This window comes from Numida meleagris, chromosome 2 (genome assembly GCF_002078875.1).
Source record: "Numida meleagris isolate 19003 breed g44 Domestic line chromosome 2, NumMel1.0, whole genome shotgun sequence".
Lineage (NCBI taxonomy): Eukaryota > Metazoa > Chordata > Aves > Galliformes > Numididae > Numida > Numida meleagris.
Window position 1 is genome coordinate 58,132,517 of NC_034410.1, and position 18,440 is coordinate 58,150,956.

Here is an 18,440-nt window from a genome sequence, read left to right on the forward strand (position 1 = left end):
CCGCCTCGGGAGCCGGGGCTCGAGACGAGGTGGGTCCGTCCGCCATGGCCACACCGGGCCCTGCCGAGCGGCCGCGTTCTCTTCTCGGGGTGGGGGGGGCGACTCCAGGCGCCCTCGGGCGGGCGGCCGCCGCGCTCCTGCTGCGCTGCCCGGCGCCATCGCGTCCTTCGGGCTGCGGGCCGGGACGGGCCGGTGGCGGGGCTGTGTCGGAGGCGGGACGGGCCCCTCCTTTCTCCTCTTTCCTGGCCGAAAATATCCCCGGTGTAACTCTGAGAAGCGGATCTCGGCGCTCTCGCCCCTCTCGAGCCCTTCTTAGCGGCCTGGGCGCTGCGAAGGCGGAGAGTTCCCAACTTTCTGTTCTTCCTCCTTCCACGCCGTGAGGCGAGGGAAGGGCAGCTTGCGGCAGCGCGCTCGCTTTTTTTTTTTTCAAGAAAAATCGGAAGGTTTTGTTGCGCGTACCCTGCGAGAGACGCTTTCTGTGTAAACTTTTTCTCCTTGGTAGTGCAGCCCGCGGTTCCCGTCGCCTGTTTGCTGCCACTGTCCTAGCTCTTTTTGTCTGCCTTTCCACTCCCGTTTCCCATCTAGATAACCCAGGAATCAGGAAAGTTGTGCGCCTCGTTGACTATGATCAGAAATACGGTGCGCTGAAGCTGTGGTGTCTTAAAGCTTTACGGTTCTTGGTAGACATAGCACTAGCTGCTTTGGGTGGGTGTTTCTGAGTGTTTCACGAGGCTTGAGAACTGCTGTGTGGAAAGTGCTGATAACCTCTTAAGTGGTTCTTAACCAGGCTGGTTGTGGAATGAGTGACAGCTTCTGAAGAATGTTGTGTACTGTGTATATCCAGAGTGTTCCGGTTCGTGTTTTCAAACCTGTGAACAATCACAACTGGAGCACTGTGACATTACTTCTGCAAGCGTGCTGTATTCTTAGGGGTTTACCTACTGCTTTCTACAGAGCCATACACCATGTCTTCTGTTGCTTCCTCTAAAGAAGACACAATGTCATCTGACAAAGCAGATGAGAAACAACCTGAGGCTGAAAACAAAGCTGAGGAAAGTGAGGAAGATGAAGAGGAGGAAGAAGAGGAAGAAGAAGAAAAGGGTACACGTCTTCATTTGTCTTTAAAAAATGCTAAGCTTATTGAATGCAATCATTCTTATGTGGTGCCAGCTAATTGTACAATCATTGTTAGAAGATTCTGCAGTACAACTGTCTCGTGGGTCATAAATCGTTTCCCAGTAGACTAAAACAGACAAGACTAGAAACAATGACACTGTGTTCCTCAGGAAACAGTGAAGGAATTACCACCATTTTTGGTTCATACACTAGGGATTTTTTCTTGTTGGAGAAACTTTTAGGAGATTTTAACATGTGTCATCCTGTATCAAATCATTTGTATGAAAACATATCTGAAAATTGAGCTTAATTTTTTTTTTTTTTGCCAGCAACACTTGCAGAAGAGAGGCAAGTGAAAATAACTGTGGGATAGCTTTAGAATAATACGGATATCATTTGCCTGATGACTGGTAATTACTTTGTTGGGTACCAAAACTTAATTGTAGCGGTGAAGGAATTCTGTGTGACTAATTTTAGCAATAAAAGTCATGGTAGTATCATAGGGACAAGCAAGGCAGGTTGCATCATGTAACTGAAGAGGGTAGTCGAGGATTAGAAGATGTGATGAAAAAATTACTGTGCAAAACTGCTGGTATTAAATCTCTAGGCAACTATTTTGCAAATGAAAGCATCTGTGTAAATAGAGCTGCAATATAACTAGTGAAAATTGTGTCACTAATCATCTTGGGTTCTTGTTCTAAAGGAGCAAAGCTTTGTCTTTAGAAGAAGTAGTAGAAAGATTATGCTGTTTGAGGAACAATAGAGTAATTTGAATTCAGTTTATACAAACAGCTGTTTCTTGTTTATTCACAAGCATGTTTTCCTGTGTTCTCACCAGATACATGTCCAGTTTAATGTTCATACATGTTATAAAGCTACTTTTCTATGTTAAGGCCAGAATAACGCTATCTGCTAAGGAAAGCGTGATACGTGCTATAAGGTCAAGTATTTTACTATGAGATGTTTAGGTTTGTGAAACCATGAAGTTTTTCTCTTGATATAGTATTGTTGAAGTAGCTATACAAGATGATATATCAATTAAGGCAGTCTAAACATATTCATAGAATGGTTTGGGTTGGAAGGTGCCTTAAAGATCATCTAGTTTCAACCTTCCTACTGTGAACAGATTCCCTTCACTAAAAGGACTAAGGATTATTTGAAATTATTTGGAATAGTTTTGAAGGTGTTAGTGCTGTTACTGCACAGCATGTCCCTGTGCGGTTCAGTACAGTCCTACTATCCCTATATATCCGCGTTTTCTACTGGTAGGGTACTGTTGCGTCCTCCGTTCCAGTAGTGGGAACAGAAAGGCTGCAAGCAAGCTGGATTCTCCCTTTGCCCATTTGTTAGTTCTCCCGTAAAGAACTGGAGTAGAGCTGTGCACCTAGGGGCTGGGGCAGGGGACAGAATGAGACTGCAAATAATGTCTGTTCCGTACCTTAGAAAGTACGGAAGTACTCTTTTCAAGAGAAAAGGCTGGATTTCTGAAAATGCATGGAAATGCCATCTCCATTGTGAGACGAAGTTACCTTTAGGAAATGTCCAGTCTCCCCCTTCAAGGGTAGGTTGGGTGTAGGACTTGTAGTTAAGAACCAGAGACTCAGATCTACGGCTCTGTAAAATCCTATTGACCTTTTAGCCAAAGTTTTGAAAGCATCGTAATACTTGGTTATGTTGTTATCTTTTTTTGTTTTGCCATTGCAATGATTCAGAGTTGTATCGCCTATCACTTCAGTGGAATTGCTGATATAATGAAAAAAACCTATGTTTAAAAAACTGTATTTTGCAGAAAAGAGTCTCATTGTTGAAGGAAAAAGGGAGAAAAAGAAGGTAGACAGGTTGACCATGCAAGTGTCCTCATTACAAAAGGAACCTTTTACAATTACACCAGGTAAGTTTGTCCTTTCATGTAAGAATTACGGGTGTTGGAAATGAAGATGAAACCACTCAAAAGATCAAGTTGTTCACTTGTAGGTGGGACCTAACTTAACAGAATCATTGTACGTTTCAAAACAGTAAGGCTTTTACAATTACATGAAAACTACCTTTTATGCTAAACGGTCACATTAAACCATGGGAGTTATACAGTGTTTAAACTTCGAATAGGCTCGTCAGTATCTAGCTACCACTATTGTTGGAACATGTAGAATAAAAAGAAATGCTGAGTCTGTTAGCCCTGTTACAGGTAATATCAAGTAAGGAAAAAAAAAAACATTAGCAGTGCCTACTTAACTGGGAAAGACCTACCTAACGCTTGAGCTATTATAATGTCTGATGCTTGCAGAAATAACTTCTTTGCATTAAAAATATATAGATAGAATATAGAGGTAGGTGAGTATTAGAACTTGTAAACACATGGGTTAATAGGAGTGTGGCTTTTTTTGTTTGTTTCAGGAAAAGGACAAAAACTTTGTGAAATTGAAAGGATACAATTCTTTTTGAGTAAAAAGAAGACAGATGAACTTCGGAACCTGCACAAACTCCTCTACAACAGGCCAGGCACTGTGAGAACTTAAAATCTATTTTGTATATCTATTAATTCTCATGCATGGTGAAAAAGTTTATACTATAAGTGTTGTTTTCTTTTGCATTTACGCGTGTAGATCTACTTAAGTGTCATTTATTACAAAGTACTCTAGAAAACTACTGTTAAAGGAGTAGTTACTCAAGCCCGTAATTCTAATTTCTCTAAACTGAGAACTCTATTCTGAATTGTAAGCCTATTTGAATGTAGATTTCCCCCTCCCTCTCCACTCCAAAGAGAGAGGTTAGTGATCACTTTTTGTGAATGAATAGGAAATAATTTATGGCTTACATGCTAAAACTGCTAGCTTACAGATTATAGTCAAAATATTCCTTGTACAGTTACTTGGAATACAGCTGTGTCTTTGTTTTTCAGTTTATTGCTTAGTACCTGTATTAGTGGGTTTCACTACATTGCCACCTACCTAGTCATTTTCTCCTTTAGTGTACACAAAACAATAGAAAGTAAAATTACAGTAATATGCAGAATCTTAATTTGTGATTTTGTCATGTTTATCTAAAATAAGGCTGAACTAAAATATTAATTAAAAATGGATATGCTCTCTCTTATATCCAAGGATCAAACTCGATCCATAATGGCAAATATGTCTTAGAGCCCGTTGTGTACCATAGATCATGCCTTAATTTTTTAATTCTTAATTTCAGAATGTATCTGGCCCATCCTCTCTGCTAGTAGGAATGAAATGGATATAGAGAACTTAAGGCAGATTAAACGTTATCATTTCAGTACACTTAAAAATAAAGCTCCTACTGTGTTTTGGAAACTTAAACAGCACAGAAATTGAGAACTGAGTAGTACAAGTACAGGTACTAGTTATAATGTCTGAAACCACTGCTGCAAATGCAATGATTATTTAAATGACAAAGTGAAGTTTTGTTATCTTAAGTATTAATGAGAAAGAAGAGTATATACTCATTAAAATCTATTTCTGTGAATTGTGGTATTGATTTGGTGTGGCAATAAACAAAGTATTTCTGGCTCTGTGTACAGATGTTGATGACCTTCTGGATTGTTTCGTAGTAGAATTTCATGATTTTGATAGGAAAGGTAGAATGACAGAACCATGTAACTTTATGATCTAACTAGATTTTTAGTGCAAGTTGTGAAACTGCATCCATTTATGAAACTAGTGATGCTTTTGTATCATCTTCTGGTAGGGATTCTCAGTACCTCTCTCTCCCACCATAGCTTACAGATCTGAGTTGTAATTGATTTAGGAGACTATAAAGTTTATTGGTTATGCAGTGTGTTACTAAGAAACTAACAGCTCAGTAATACTGTTACTATCAGCTGCTAAGTAAATTATTTATTAACATGAGCAACTGACAGACACGTGACTATTAGAAGTTTCATATTTATGTGCAAAATTATATGATTGTAAACTGATATTTAACACTCTTATACGATTATTAGTTAGAACTGCAATCGAAATGCAACTCTGACTGTATCCCATGCTGCTTACTTAGGTGCAATTCCATCCCACTCTGCGGTACGCTCCCATTTTGGATGTAGACTTGTTGGAGAATCCTTCTAGCTGTTAAAGAATATTGCTCTAGTGTCCCAGTGGTCTGAGTCCTTAGGTCACCCTCATTACTTTCTGTAGCTGTCCACGTTCCTACTGCCCAAAACATGGTGTTCTGCAGGAATTCACCTGAACAATCTCTGCCTTGTGCAGTATTGATGTGGTTGCATGGGTTCAGATGGCTTTACAAAGTTCTGCTCACCAGCAAGTTCCCCAAACATGCTTGCATTTACCTGGTTTGTTCTGATTATGTGTAGCTTGCCTTACTTAAGATAAAATAGTTTATTTTAGCTTCAGTTTTTCTACAAGTAAATACAAGTACAAATAATTTTCTATCTTATACACAGACAGTCCACATAATAAGCAACATTTTTTGTGCTGTTTTTGAGCTTACATAGACTCCTGCTGTCATAGTTCCTTGATAACAAATAATTGCACTTGACATATTATTTGGGTGGTCGTCTGGTTTCCTGCAAAGTTCTGTTACTCCTCTGAGACCTCTTGCTTGGGGAAATCAAGTAGCATCATACATTAAAGTGACCGAGATAGCGGGAAAGCATACTGTGATATGACAGGATTCTATTCATCTTCATTTTTGATCATGGAAAGTTTCTCAAGAAACTGTACCTATTCTGTTTCTAAACCTTTAAAGTAGCACTTGTGTTCTAACCTAAAATAATAATCACTAATTAGGTTAGAACCTTGTGTTAGAGTCTTATCTTCTAGTGCAAAGTATGCCCTGTCATTGACAAGAGTTGGTATTCTACAGAACTTTTAACATTGAATTTGTGGTTTGATTGCAGCAATTTTTATAAAAAATATTCCTAGTCCCAGAAAATTCTAATATTTGGATACTCTAAAGATTGGCTATATTTCCATTAATTCCTGTGAAAGCTGTGCCTCTGAGCTAAAATGTAAGTGAATATATTTGTTTATAAATACGTACCATTTAGAAATATCAGTATGATTTCATCCAAAACCATATTTAAACAGAATTGTAGGGATCTCAGAATGCTATTTAAGATCATGAAACTCAGATGTTGTTCTGTGTGCACATTCCGTACGTGCTTCCGAAAGTAGTTAACATTTTTTAATAAAACGTGCTGATACCATCTGCAAATCTTCTGTAGGTACTGGGCAAAGATAATCGTCTTGAGAAAAGGAGCTTAGCATTGGTAAAATTTTAAACTAATGGAGAAGCACCAGAAAGAAGATCTGTAAAATTATTAAAAGTGATTCCAGATCGTACTTGATAATGTTAGAAATATCTCAGAAGAATAACATTTTGGGATTCTTTTAAACTTTTTTGTTAAGAAGAGATGAAAAAAACTAAGGATCTTGATCCTTGGTTGTAGGTGGGAGTGATTTTCTCATTATAAGGGCTGTCTGTTACGGTGAAAGCTTGGTCCTGTTCACTCTGAAGGTTTAGTGGCCAACCTTCTAAACTGGATGGTACGTCAATACAAAAATCGATCGTGCAGATGAAGAGCTTCAAAAATGCAGTCGTGATCCTATGTAAGAATTTAAGGAGCAAGTAAAGCTAATCAGCTCTAGCAGGTCATATACTGAAAAATTACTATTCTGTAGCAAACTGTATGGTAGAAAGTAAACAACAGGCTTCCTGTGATCATAGTCATACAAACATAGTTAGCGTGGACTGTATTATTTATAAGCTCAAAGTCGCAGGTGATTTTTACTGTGTAAGTTATTAAAAGAAATTAAATTACCAAGATGACAGTAATCAAGTTTTAGTTTATCGCTCATGAGATAACTATAGGCATAAACTGTATAAGGAAATTTTCATTGTTTTTTTTTTAAATAGGTAGTTTTCATCAACAGTAAGCTACAAGCTAGAACAGATTTTTCCTCTATAAACAGTTAAACATAATTGGATGAAGTCCTTCAAGCTGCATGTAATAAAAGTTAATCTGTGTTCTATTCTAGGTTGCTTCCCTGAAGAAGAATGTGGGTCAGTTCAGCGGGTTTCCATTTGAAAAAGGAAGTGACCAATACAAAAAAAAGGAGGAAATGTTAAAAAAGTAATGATCTCCATTGCTACTTAATATAGGCTGACTCGTGCTGTACCATTTTTTATTTTCAAAGTTGTTTTTTTTTACAAAATTTACGTTACGCTCCATTTGTGATGCAAGCTTTCATCTCTCTGTACCTTAAAACCTTTCTCCTTCAGAATCAAAACTCATTTTTTGCTTATTGTACATTAAGAGCACAGCATTATTCCTAGAATTGTTGTCAAATAAATGTAATGATCTGTAGCATTTAGTGTTACTAATCAATGTTTTTTTTTTGTTGGTGGTTTTTTTCTTTGCACTGTTTCTCCACGTAAGCTACTTCTGTATTAACAGAAGCAGATGCTGCGGATTGGTTGTAACTGTTCTGAAAGGGTTTGAAAACAATAAAAAGCAGTAAATCTAGTCATAATAAATCAGGCATAAATCAGTTGTTGTGATACTATTGTTTATGATGTGATACTAGATACGTTGTTTTTTCTCTTCCTTTTTCTACTCTCTACAGATTCAGAAATGCAATGTTGAAAAGTATCTGTGAAGTTCTTGATTTGGAAAGATCAGGAGTCAACAGTGAGCTGGTAACCAGAATCTTAAACTTCTTAATGCATCCAAAATCTTCAGGCAAGGTGAGAGACAGATTATGCTTGTCTTAAGAACTCTGTCCTGGTGAAAATGCAGCTGTCTCCATGCTGTAAAGCACTGAGCAGAATTTGTGATTAATACGTGAGCTAATTAGGGACAGCCATTCCCAAATCCCAGTAAGCAGCATCTACATTGTGGGTGAGTGGAAGAGAATAGACGCAGTAGAATCACTAAATGGCATTCGGTTTTTAATCTAAAAGCGATACTTAACTAGCTAGACTGTTGCTCAGGAGACTTAGTTTATTTGCAGCAAACACTGAGAAGTAGTAGGAACAAAGACACCACGCTACCTTAGGGATGCTGATAGTACTGAGTGACAACAAAAAGCAGTTTTGTATGACCTAAAGAGTTGTCAGCTAATTTGATGCTAAAATAAAAAGTTTACCTTTATGGGTAGCGTAAAATGTTCCTTCTAAATTATTTATTCGTGCTTCCCTAATCCCGAACTGTGAAAGATTTCTTTCGTTAGGGGAGTAGATGGGATGCTTAGCTTAAAAGTGAAATTCAGTTTCATTTTACTCTGATTTATCCCTGTTCTTTGAATTTCTTCTTACCACAAAGTGTTATGGTATGAGAGTAACGTGTACAATTGGGCTGTTTTTTATGATGATGCAGACCTCTGTACTTCCTGTTTTCTCACATCATTTGAAGGAATTCATGTTTTTCTTTAAAATTCTCTTTTGTGTTCCTTTGTAAATAACATATATCATTGTCTTTCAGCCATTGCCAAAGTCCAAGAAAACACCAAGCAAAGGAGGCAAAAAAGAACGCAGTAGCACTGGAACAACGAGAAAAACAAAACGCACCAAGTGTCCAGAGATCTTGTCAGATGAATCTAGCAGTGAGGAGGATGAAAAGAAGGAAAAGGATGACTCTTCGGAAGAGAAAGAAAGTGAAGAGGAGGTAATGAGAGGTCTTACGTTGTTTTTTTGCCGTAGGGCTAAAAACTTTTCTCTGCAGTTTCACAGTGTGATTGTTATCAATTGTTGACTCATGGAACATGCAAGATTGGTGAGGTAATTGATGTTTTCCTAAATTAATGGTTTAAAAAAATGTTGAAAAGGGAACGCATCTTACATTTCTAAGAGAGATCTTGATTTCTTAGTGCAATAAGGTTAGAGAATTAATAAGATAATGCAAAGGTTCTGATTTTTGTTTCTACACCTTGCAAAACCATTTGCTATTTGGCAGTTTGGAGCAGTCAGAATTTGAAGTGTAATTGATGGGATTCTTACATCACTTTGTGAAGGTTTTATTAATGTAATCTTCATTTAAATAATAAGTTCTCAGTATCTTTTCCAGTGAGAGTATATCTCTATTTGTATCTGTATGTGTAGGATTTGACTGGATACCCAGGAGTTAATTTTGAATTGAGTACGGGACCCTGACTTAGCTAGCTGCCTGTTTTTCTGATCTTGGTTCCACATTTCTTCTGGATCTTTTGTTCTAATCTCTATTTTGGGATTCCGTAGGTCACAAAGCTGAAGGAGGCAATAAAACAAGCAGCCTTACAAAGATCCCTGCATTTTGCAGAGTGTTCTTGCTATTTGCTGTTCTTCTGTATTTTCTTTGAAACTTATTTCAGTCCTCTATGACAGCAGAGAAATTAACTTTAAATTCAAGATACCTTCCCTCTGCATTCAGTTTCAGTCCTGTACATAGTTAACGGAATAGACACAAAACGAGTAGAGCTGGTACAAGTGCCACTGGTTTTGTCCATATGTCTGAAGTGTGAAAGAAAGAAATGAGAGGGAGCTACAGGCTCCATCTTACCCTATATTTTGTTTTCAGTGGGACTTCCTTTTTAGCCGTAGTCGAAGCCATACAACAAACAGCAATTAGTTAATTGGTGTCAAAGGAAATTATTTATGTGGGCTACATAGCCTTTAGCTCCAAACTGAGACCATTATTTATTTGGGTTGCATTCCCTCTGTTGAAGTGCAAGAGTAGCAGACTAAGTAAGTAGTCTTAGCTATAGAAAAGCTGATGTATGTAACTTAAACCATTTATGCAAACACTGTAACTTTCAGAGGTGCTCATGTTAATTTAAAGAGAAGATTCGAGGAAATTCTTTGCATCTCCTTAAAACAAACATAATTCTGAATTTGCATTTTTCTTTTCCCACAAATAAATAGTGAGTCAAAAGAGGGCAAAATACTAGAAGATAATTTTATGTTTGTTAATCTCTTCAGCAGTACAGTCTTCCTGCTGTGAGGAAAGGAACATGGCTTTCAGAGCCAGGAGTCTGCTTTTAGAAACTTTTTCAGTAATTCAGCTATTTAAAGAAAAAATAGTAAACCCTGTTGATCTAACTGGGTCGTCTTTGCCTTCTTTCAAAAGGCAGGAGGAGTTAGATGGCTGCCAGGCAGTAGCTGAGTACACTGAAGTCTTTGGAAGTTGAAGCTGACTTGCATGGAATAAAAGTGTTATTACCACAAGAACACTATTATGTCAGTTTAGTTTGAATATAGGAAATGCTGAAGTAGAAAATGTCTGCCTTTGCAGAGCTTTAAGGTTATACCATTAAAAAGAAAAAAATGCTAGGTTTGTGGTACCCTTCAACATACTACAGGTTGTGTTTCCCCTGCTCTTTTAGAATCTTGGGCTGAAGTAGTTATGAGCTTCTCTTGATTGCAACAGGATTTTGTTGTTGGTTGGTTGGTTTGGTTTTTTAATCTTTTATACCTGGAAGGAAAAGATACCTGAAATGCTTCTGTGTGCGGAGGGAGCATAATTTTTTAGAAGCTTCAGTATGAGCACTGGTTTTAACCTCTGATTTTGTAGCTAAGGATGGAGCTTTAACAGAAACTTCAAAACTGAAAAGTTAGAAACCATGAAAGTTGAGTTAGGTTTGGGGTGATTCTTGAGTGTATTTTCTGATTTTTAAGCAGGGAATGTCTCACTTCACTTAACACTGTTTTTTAATTGTACGGCTACAGTTGCAACTGTGAGTGAGCCAGTATAAAGAAATATATTCTATTTTATTGAATTTAAACGTTGTGTTGAGGGACATGGTTTAGTGAGAACTATTGGTGATAGGTGGGTGTTTGGACTGGATGATCTTGCAGGTCTTTTCCAAGTTTTCCTTGGTGGAAAACTTAGGATTCTGTGAATACTAGTTTCAGGGGTTGTACCAGATACTAATGGAAGAAGTAGTTAAAAGGTGTGTGAACTAATTTAGATGTTACTGTGTAATAATTTGCTCAGGTGACTATGCAGTCATTTAAAATTTAAATTACAATCATGAATTTGGCGGCTACTGTTAGTTGTTTTGTTTCATAATGTTCCTTCTCTAAAGTATGGTTGTATCCTGGTCAAAATTTTATAGTTCTGAGGGCATTTTTCAAAAGCCTTATCAGAAGTACTATATAAAGATTGTGTTAAGCACACATTTAGTTTGTGCCAACAAAGCGATGAACGTGTATGCACACAGTATGAATTAATGTTCCTGATTTTTCTCTGGTGGTGGTAACTTAATGCAGTATTTTTTTGAGTTTACTAGCTGCAATAAGCAGCCAACGGACTAGCTAATATATTTCTCCTCAGCTGGTACTAAAAGAACTTGCTGTTTGTAGTCCTAGTGAACTATAGCGTCTAGAAATCATTGAACACAGCACACTATGTCTTTTAGAAATGTTTAAGCTAATTATAAGTAACTGTAGCTTTGAGCAACCTGATCTAGTGAAAGGCATCTGCCCATGGCAGGGAGGACTAAAACCAGGTGGTTTTTAAGGTTCCCTCAAACCCAAACCATTCCATGATAACTAACTACAAATGGAAGGGTGCAGTACAGCTGAACTATGAACATAATCAGAAGGTTCTAGTTTGAGTCTATGTAGAGGGACAATGTGAAATTCATTAGAATATGAGTGTTTTCACCCTGGTTTAGAGATAGATATTGCTAGTAAAATGTATTACTTTCATTGATGCAGTTTGTATTGACAGAAGGGATGATTTCCGTTGCTTAAGAGGAGTATGGATTGTTCGGGTAGAAACCACCATTCTAATCTTCCATTTTCTTCTTTATAGCCCCCTAGAAGAGCATCTAAGAGAGAAAGATCTAAAAAGGTGACTTCCAAACCCAAGAAAACTGTGAAGGGTGCTAATGTCAAGAAGGCAGATAGCAGCACTACTAAAAAGAATCAGAACAGTTCTAGAAAAGGTAAATGGCTTTGCATCTTCTATTGTATGTGGTCTTGTAGCTCAACGGGGATGCTTATTAGAAGACAGGCTTCTTTATCTAATTGTGAAGGAAAATGGAGCTTGCTGAATTATGGATTTGATGTTTCTTTCCTTGCAGTGGTAATTTTTGAAAAACCATATTTTGATTTGGGTATACTTTTATATAATTTGTTACATATGCATGTATGTCTTTATATCTGTACATCTGAAGTATCAGCCTAGTTCTGTCTTCTGTTGTAAGAACATAATGAAGATCTGTTAAACTTTACGTAAGTCTTATAATTGATTCTGTAGTATATATGTCCAACTTACTGTCTCCTATTCAGCAGCTTGATATTCACAACACAGATATGTCTTCTTTGTGCATCTTGTTGCTCTTGTTTTCCTTACATCTGACAAATACATGTATGTAGTGTAGAGCAACCCACTCTACACTGGCCCTGTTCTGAGAAGGAGCTTCAGCCAAATGATCTCCGGAGGTTCCTTATAGCCTTAAATTCTCTGACCCTTTTGGAGTTCAAAAGCTGTCCCAGCTGCAGTATGCATTATTAATCCAGCATATCTCCATGTACTACAAGCCTAGTTCATTTAATGCCAGCACAAGCGTATGTGTGCTTTCCCAAAGAAATCAATTCAAACTAACTACTGAATTTGTCAGTGAGTTAAGGAAAGCAACAGTTCTTGGATAAAAAAATTATGCTCAGCTTCTTTCACAGCCTTCTACAGCAGCTAGGTAGCCTGTGCTGAACTTAATATTTTTCAGTTTGCTGATGGTACTAATGTGTTTGACTGTGTGTATGTGCACTTCATTTTACGCTCACAATATATGTATAATGTTATGTATGTGCTTTGTGTATACGTGTGTTATATAGTCTATGCTTAGTTTCTTATTTACTCCTACTGCATTTCTATTTTGAGTGTATGTCCACAGTACAAAACTTGAAATATTAAGTAGGGCTTTCTGAAAACTCGTTATCTGGACTTATCGGCATCTTGTCTGAGAATAGAGGCTCTGACAGTGTGCTGGAGTCACTCAGTCTCAGTATTGTACTGCGGGAAAAGATTATAGGACTGTCTTGTGCCTTTTCACTTAATTTCCTTTATGGTTCTCCTTGTTTTTTGGCATGGTGTTTCCAATGTCATGTTAGGTATTACAGCACTGCAAAATGACCAGACCCTGATGAGCAGCACCGCTGGGAAAAGAAATCTAAACTCCTTTTTAAAGCAAATAAGTACTGTTTTAGGGCAGTAATGCCTCTGTTTTGAGTTGCTGTCATGAATGTTGTTGGTTTGCTTTTATTTTTGTTTGGTAGATGAATGTAATCCATACTTTCTAGAGTATGTATTGATTTGTAAACCGATAGTTTACGAACAGTGATGCGGATGTATAAGTTAAGTAAGTGTAACACTGATAGCATTAACTTTATGAAACAATGTTCTGGCAAGATATCCATTTTGAGGGTGAACATCTGCATCAAATGTTCTGATAGCTTTTGTTTTGGAGACAGAATGCAAGCAAGTTTAAAATCTTTTATCACAATCTGAATTATTCTTCGTATTTAGAAAGCGAATCTGAGGATAGTTCAGATAATGAACCTTTAATTAAAAAGCTGAAGAAACCACCTACGGATGAAGAAATTAAGGAAACTGTCAAGAAATTGTTGGCCAATGCAAATTTGGAGGAAGTCACAATGAAACAAATCTGCAAGGAGGTAAGCAAACGATTTTGCAGTCTTTGGAGGGACAGTGAGTTGTCTGTAAGTTGACTTTTGTCATCTTGTTTTGTAAACTATGGCTTACACTCTGCACAGCATTTCCGAAACAAAATGGTTTTGCCTTGTTGTATTTACTAACAGCTACTACCAGGAGAGCTTTAATCTTAAGGTATGCGATGCTGAATGTTCCATATGAGAATGAAAATCTCTAAGTCAAAAATAGCTACATGGAAAGTAGCGCTGTTACCTTCAAAGCAACTGCTGTGTATTAAGGTGCAAATATTAGAGCTGTTGAGACGGTGCAGCAGATTTTTGCTGTCAAAAGGGGAGGACTGTGCTCTGCTCTGTGTACATTTCTCCTGCTCGCCTTGCTCTTGCTCTTCCTGTATTCTTTGAGTCTGTTGAATGCTGCCCTCCCAGAATAAGTGAATAGTTTTTGGCTGAGATAGTGAGTTGTATGAGTTGTGCAAAGAAGCCGTGGAGCTTCAGGACAGGAGCCAGGAGGGAGTGTGGATGGAAAAGGGAAAAGTGACCACAACACAGACAACGCTGTTACCTTGTCACTTTCTACAGTAGAATAAGTCTGAAATTTGGTGAGCTGGAATAAAATGTTCTGCATTCGTTGTCGATATTGACATTCATTGGTTGTTTATTTTGTTGTTGTTGTTTTTTTACTTTGATATCCCTTCACTTCTCTTTCATGGTGGTTAACCAAAGAATAATTGTAGAACAGCACTTAAATATATTGACGCTTATATTGGTGACTTGGAAGGTGATAATTCCACTTATTACCAAAAAAATAAATAGGCACTGAGGTTTCATTTCGATTTATTTTTTTAAGAGGGTATCTGTCTGCTTACAAAGCATGTAAGACAAACTCTGGAGTATTCTTCATTTGCTTGACGTAGCCAGTTAGGCATTCCAATTTGTTGATGTATTGACAGTACCAATTTAGTCAGTGACCAAACATAAAAAAAAAAAACATAAATTTATTTAAATTTCATGGTCAAAGTAAGGACAGGAAAATAAATGTAATCTTCTGTAATTAAAAGAGGGAGTTCCGACAGTTTTGTAATACTAGAAGTATAACACTGCTTTTTGCTCTAATCTTATTTAAGCTTCTATTCATAGAGTACATTAAATGGAAGTAACTCAAGGCTGTATTTATTCTGTTTTTCTAGGTGTATGAGAATTATCCTAGTTATGACTTATCTGACAGAAAGGACTTCATTAAAGAAACAGTCAAAGAGGTAAAGACTTTATTGTTTAGAAAGATATTTCTCCAAGTCTATTAGAAATTGGCATAACATAGTTTTACACCAGTTGCAGTAGGCTCCTGTGTAGTATTGGGAGCATCCCAAACCTCATTATTTTGATAATGGTGAATACTGGCTTTTTTTGCCCTTTTTTTTTTTTTTTTTTGCTGCCTTTATATGGGGTGTGTTGAGTGGTTTTGTTGGTTATCATTTTGTTATTTTGTTTTGTGGTTGCTGGGTTTTTTCTCTGTTCCTCTTCCTAAAATAACCGGTTCAGACTTGTTTTCTTAGCATGTCATTGCTACTTTGAGTTTCTGGGGTAAGCAGAACTAAAATTAGAGTTCTCATAATTTTTGATGACTTTTGACTCTGAAAGCTGTGTTTTCTTCCAATTGCAGCTTTGGCTGCGAGTTGGTTTGTAAATCATGCACTGACCGGGGTCACTGATAACAACACACTGGTTGTATAAGCTTTGTAGACTGGAAGGCTCTGCCAACGAGAGAGCTTTTCTCTGTATTTGCCCCTATTCACTGAGAACACAGTTATAAAGCTGCCTATGAGTTTTTCTTTTTTTCTCATGGGTTCATTTGCAGGTGTTGAAATGATACATGACTGTCTAGAAAATAGTTCTATCTATGTGCTGTGCGTACATGTGCATGTGTTGTTACCAACAAAGACATAAGGGCAATCAGTCTGCTGAAGGGGATGTTCTTGGGCTTTCATGACAGCGAAAGTTGAGTGCATTTTCTTGATAGTCTGCAGAAGGAGAGGCAGTATGTACGTCGTAGGTTGATTTAGAGAAAGGAGAAAACTAATACACTTCTCATTTCAGTTGATTTCATGATCTGATTTGACTGGGAAATTGAAGATTCCTGATTTTGTTTCCATGGATTTGAAGATTTGATAGGCACCAGCAAAAGGAATGTGTCTTACCCTTGTGGTATTTAGTCAGAACTGATTCTGCTGATCTAATGCTAAGAGTGTTAATGTAAATCGTGGTGTGTATCTTTTTTTTTTTTTAAAGAAAGCAAAAAAAAAAAACCAACAAAACATGCATTTGATGCACGTTTTAGTTGAACATTCTTAAGTTTTGTGCATGGTAATAAGTGTTCCCTTTTTTATGGTTATTGTACATCCTGGGTTGCTTTGAATCATTAGATTCATTAGAACCATCACGGCTTTTTAGTCTGCGTTACTAACTTGCAGAAGATTTAAAAATCAAGGTGAAAGCTGTTTATCTGTGGATATACATGCAGAGACTGGAATACTGCATTATTGGTTTAAAAAAAAATTGGAATCTGTATCCATTCAGAAAACAACAGGAGTTAATCGCATGTTCATGTCTTTCATAGTCCGATACATTCTACAGACGCGGAATTATTCTAGATCTTCATTACTGTCTTGCATGTTTAGGCACTTGGAATCGTCAAAGCATGGTAACTAATTGGCATATAGATATTATTTTTGTACTTTTAAAAGGCTTTCTGTTGTGTATATAAAGTTATTTCAGATTTCTTTTGTGCAAATCAGTTTTTTAATCTTATCTTATTAGAGGATTTATGACATGAAATGTCAGTGTTCAGCAGTGAGGCTGTGGTGGAAAGCGAGATGCAGAAGTTCACTGACCTGCAAATGAGTAGAGGTTTTACAATGTTTTTCCCATCTTGTACAGAAATGAAACTGTAGTTTTATACTTAAGCTTTTCAGTGTTTAATTTTGTACAAAGACTACAGATACATTTGTTTCAATGGCTTGACCTTATAAATAAAATCCCTGTAAAGACTATAGGAAGTTTTTCTTTTTCAAATCTCACTTTGCAAAAAAACCTTTTAATGTCTTGACTTGATGGCCTGACGTCTCAGAAGTGGATATCCATGGTGTACAGTTAGGAGGTTCGATAGCTTTGGAAGCCCCCGGTGGGGTTTCTGAATCGGGTGTTACTAAGTACGTGGTTGATCTCTGTTTTGTGTGGGAGCACTCTTCTGAACCTCAGCCTTGGTGCCTCTGCATGCGTGCTGGTACTTGTTAGTCTGCAGTCTTGAACTTTGACCCACAGCTTTTTGGATCAAAGTGAACTCTTTGCCTTTGTGTTTCTGCTGTTTGGGTTTCTGTTCTCCAAATACATTGTAGCTAATATGGGGAGTCCTACGCTTAACAGTATGAACTAATAGCAGATGCTGAAGTGTGGGCTGCCATTGATGCCAAAAGCAAAGAATCCCTCGGACTACAGTATTAATGGAAAGACAAAGCATATTTTTGCATTTTATTGTTGTACAGTTGGGAAATAAGTGTTCGTAAGTAATCTAAATTCTGAAAATGTTCAGCCATTTAGACTACTTAGCCATCACACACTTTGACTTTCTTTGCGTGTAATCATTTATAATAAGGCTGAATGTAACGGGGTTTTTTATTCAATAAATGTCTTTCACAAAAATGTAAACCAATGTTGATGGTACGTTTGCTTAAATGTATAGTAAAAATAATTATACAGAAACAAGGCTGTTGTCTTCATCTCGTTTGGTAGAAACTACCTGAGCCTAATTCAACAGGCTTCCCTACTTAGAAGATTTTTGCTGAAGGGCCTGTCTTTGCAGCAGGATATAAAATTATATGTTCTGTCATTTAATTTTTTTTCCTCTGAAATATTTGAGCCTGAAGATTGCTTTGTGAACTTTAAATAATTAAAAACACTAGGGGTTTCCACTTCCACTAGCAGTCCCACCTAAAACTGTTAAGTTACTTGTGTCAAGTTTTGTTAATTTTTTCACGTGGATTTTTAATAATAATAATAATTTAAATCACTTAACTTTCTTGTGGGATTTTAATATACCAGTCAGTGTTCATTTTGGGGGTCAGGAAGTGTTTTTAAGGCAAATGACTTCCAAGTATAAACATCTCTTACAGTGTAAATTGCTTACAGAAGGACAGAGTACTTCTATTTATTGTGTACGTGCATTACTTGCTATTTTGGAATTGTGATGATGGAATGGAAATGGACTTGGCAACAGTCAAAGATTGTGTTTAAATCTCTTAATTGCATCTAAGTGTAGTTCTTGGCTGAGAAGAAATGTCTGAAGTATTTCTCAGCTAATCCATTCCAATCTAGCTGCAGCTGATACTCTGTATGGAAGTCACTGTATGGAAGGCTGCAAGACAATACCAAAAGGTACATCAAAAAAATCTGTTTTTCCTGATGCTATTGGATGTAAAACATAGCTGATCAGAGCACTAAATTGAAAACAAAATGGCACAGAAGTTAACAGAATAGTATGTTTAAGGCATATACCTTGAAAAAGGTTCAAGATTTCTCGTAGTCTAGCAAAAAGCAGTCTAACTTCTTGATTTATTTGCTTACAGCCTAATTGCTACATGCCAGTGTACTTGGTTCATTTGTTTACTTGAGTCATTGGTTTTTGGTGTTTTGGTTGGTGACCT

General features: G+C 37.2%; 1 protein-coding gene across 2 annotated transcripts in view; it reads left to right on the forward strand.

The window, feature by feature from the left end:
- Nucleotides 1–17,499, forward strand: part of DEK (DEK proto-oncogene) — a 17,735-nt gene extending 236 nt beyond the window's left edge. Inside the window, exons 1-11 of one of the 2 annotated variants that reach the window (XM_021388690.1) lie at nucleotides 7–29; nucleotides 955–1,101; nucleotides 2,906–3,007; nucleotides 3,511–3,620; nucleotides 7,128–7,222; nucleotides 7,716–7,836; nucleotides 8,573–8,755; nucleotides 11,882–12,014; nucleotides 13,598–13,746; nucleotides 14,931–14,999; nucleotides 15,838–17,499. In XM_021388690.1, coding sequence (XP_021244365.1) covers nucleotides 966–1,101; nucleotides 2,906–3,007; nucleotides 3,511–3,620; nucleotides 7,128–7,222; nucleotides 7,716–7,836; nucleotides 8,573–8,755; nucleotides 11,882–12,014; nucleotides 13,598–13,746; nucleotides 14,931–14,999; nucleotides 15,838–15,849 — 1,110 coding nt within the window. In that variant the 5' untranslated portion in view covers nucleotides 7–29; nucleotides 955–965 and the 3' untranslated portion in view covers nucleotides 15,850–17,499. Of the gene's footprint in view, nucleotides 1–6; nucleotides 30–954; nucleotides 1,102–2,905; nucleotides 3,008–3,510; nucleotides 3,621–7,127; nucleotides 7,223–7,715; nucleotides 7,837–8,572; nucleotides 8,756–11,881; nucleotides 12,015–13,597; nucleotides 13,747–14,930; nucleotides 15,000–15,837 lie in introns of those variants that run through there. The other variant, XM_021388691.1, reaches the window with a different exon arrangement.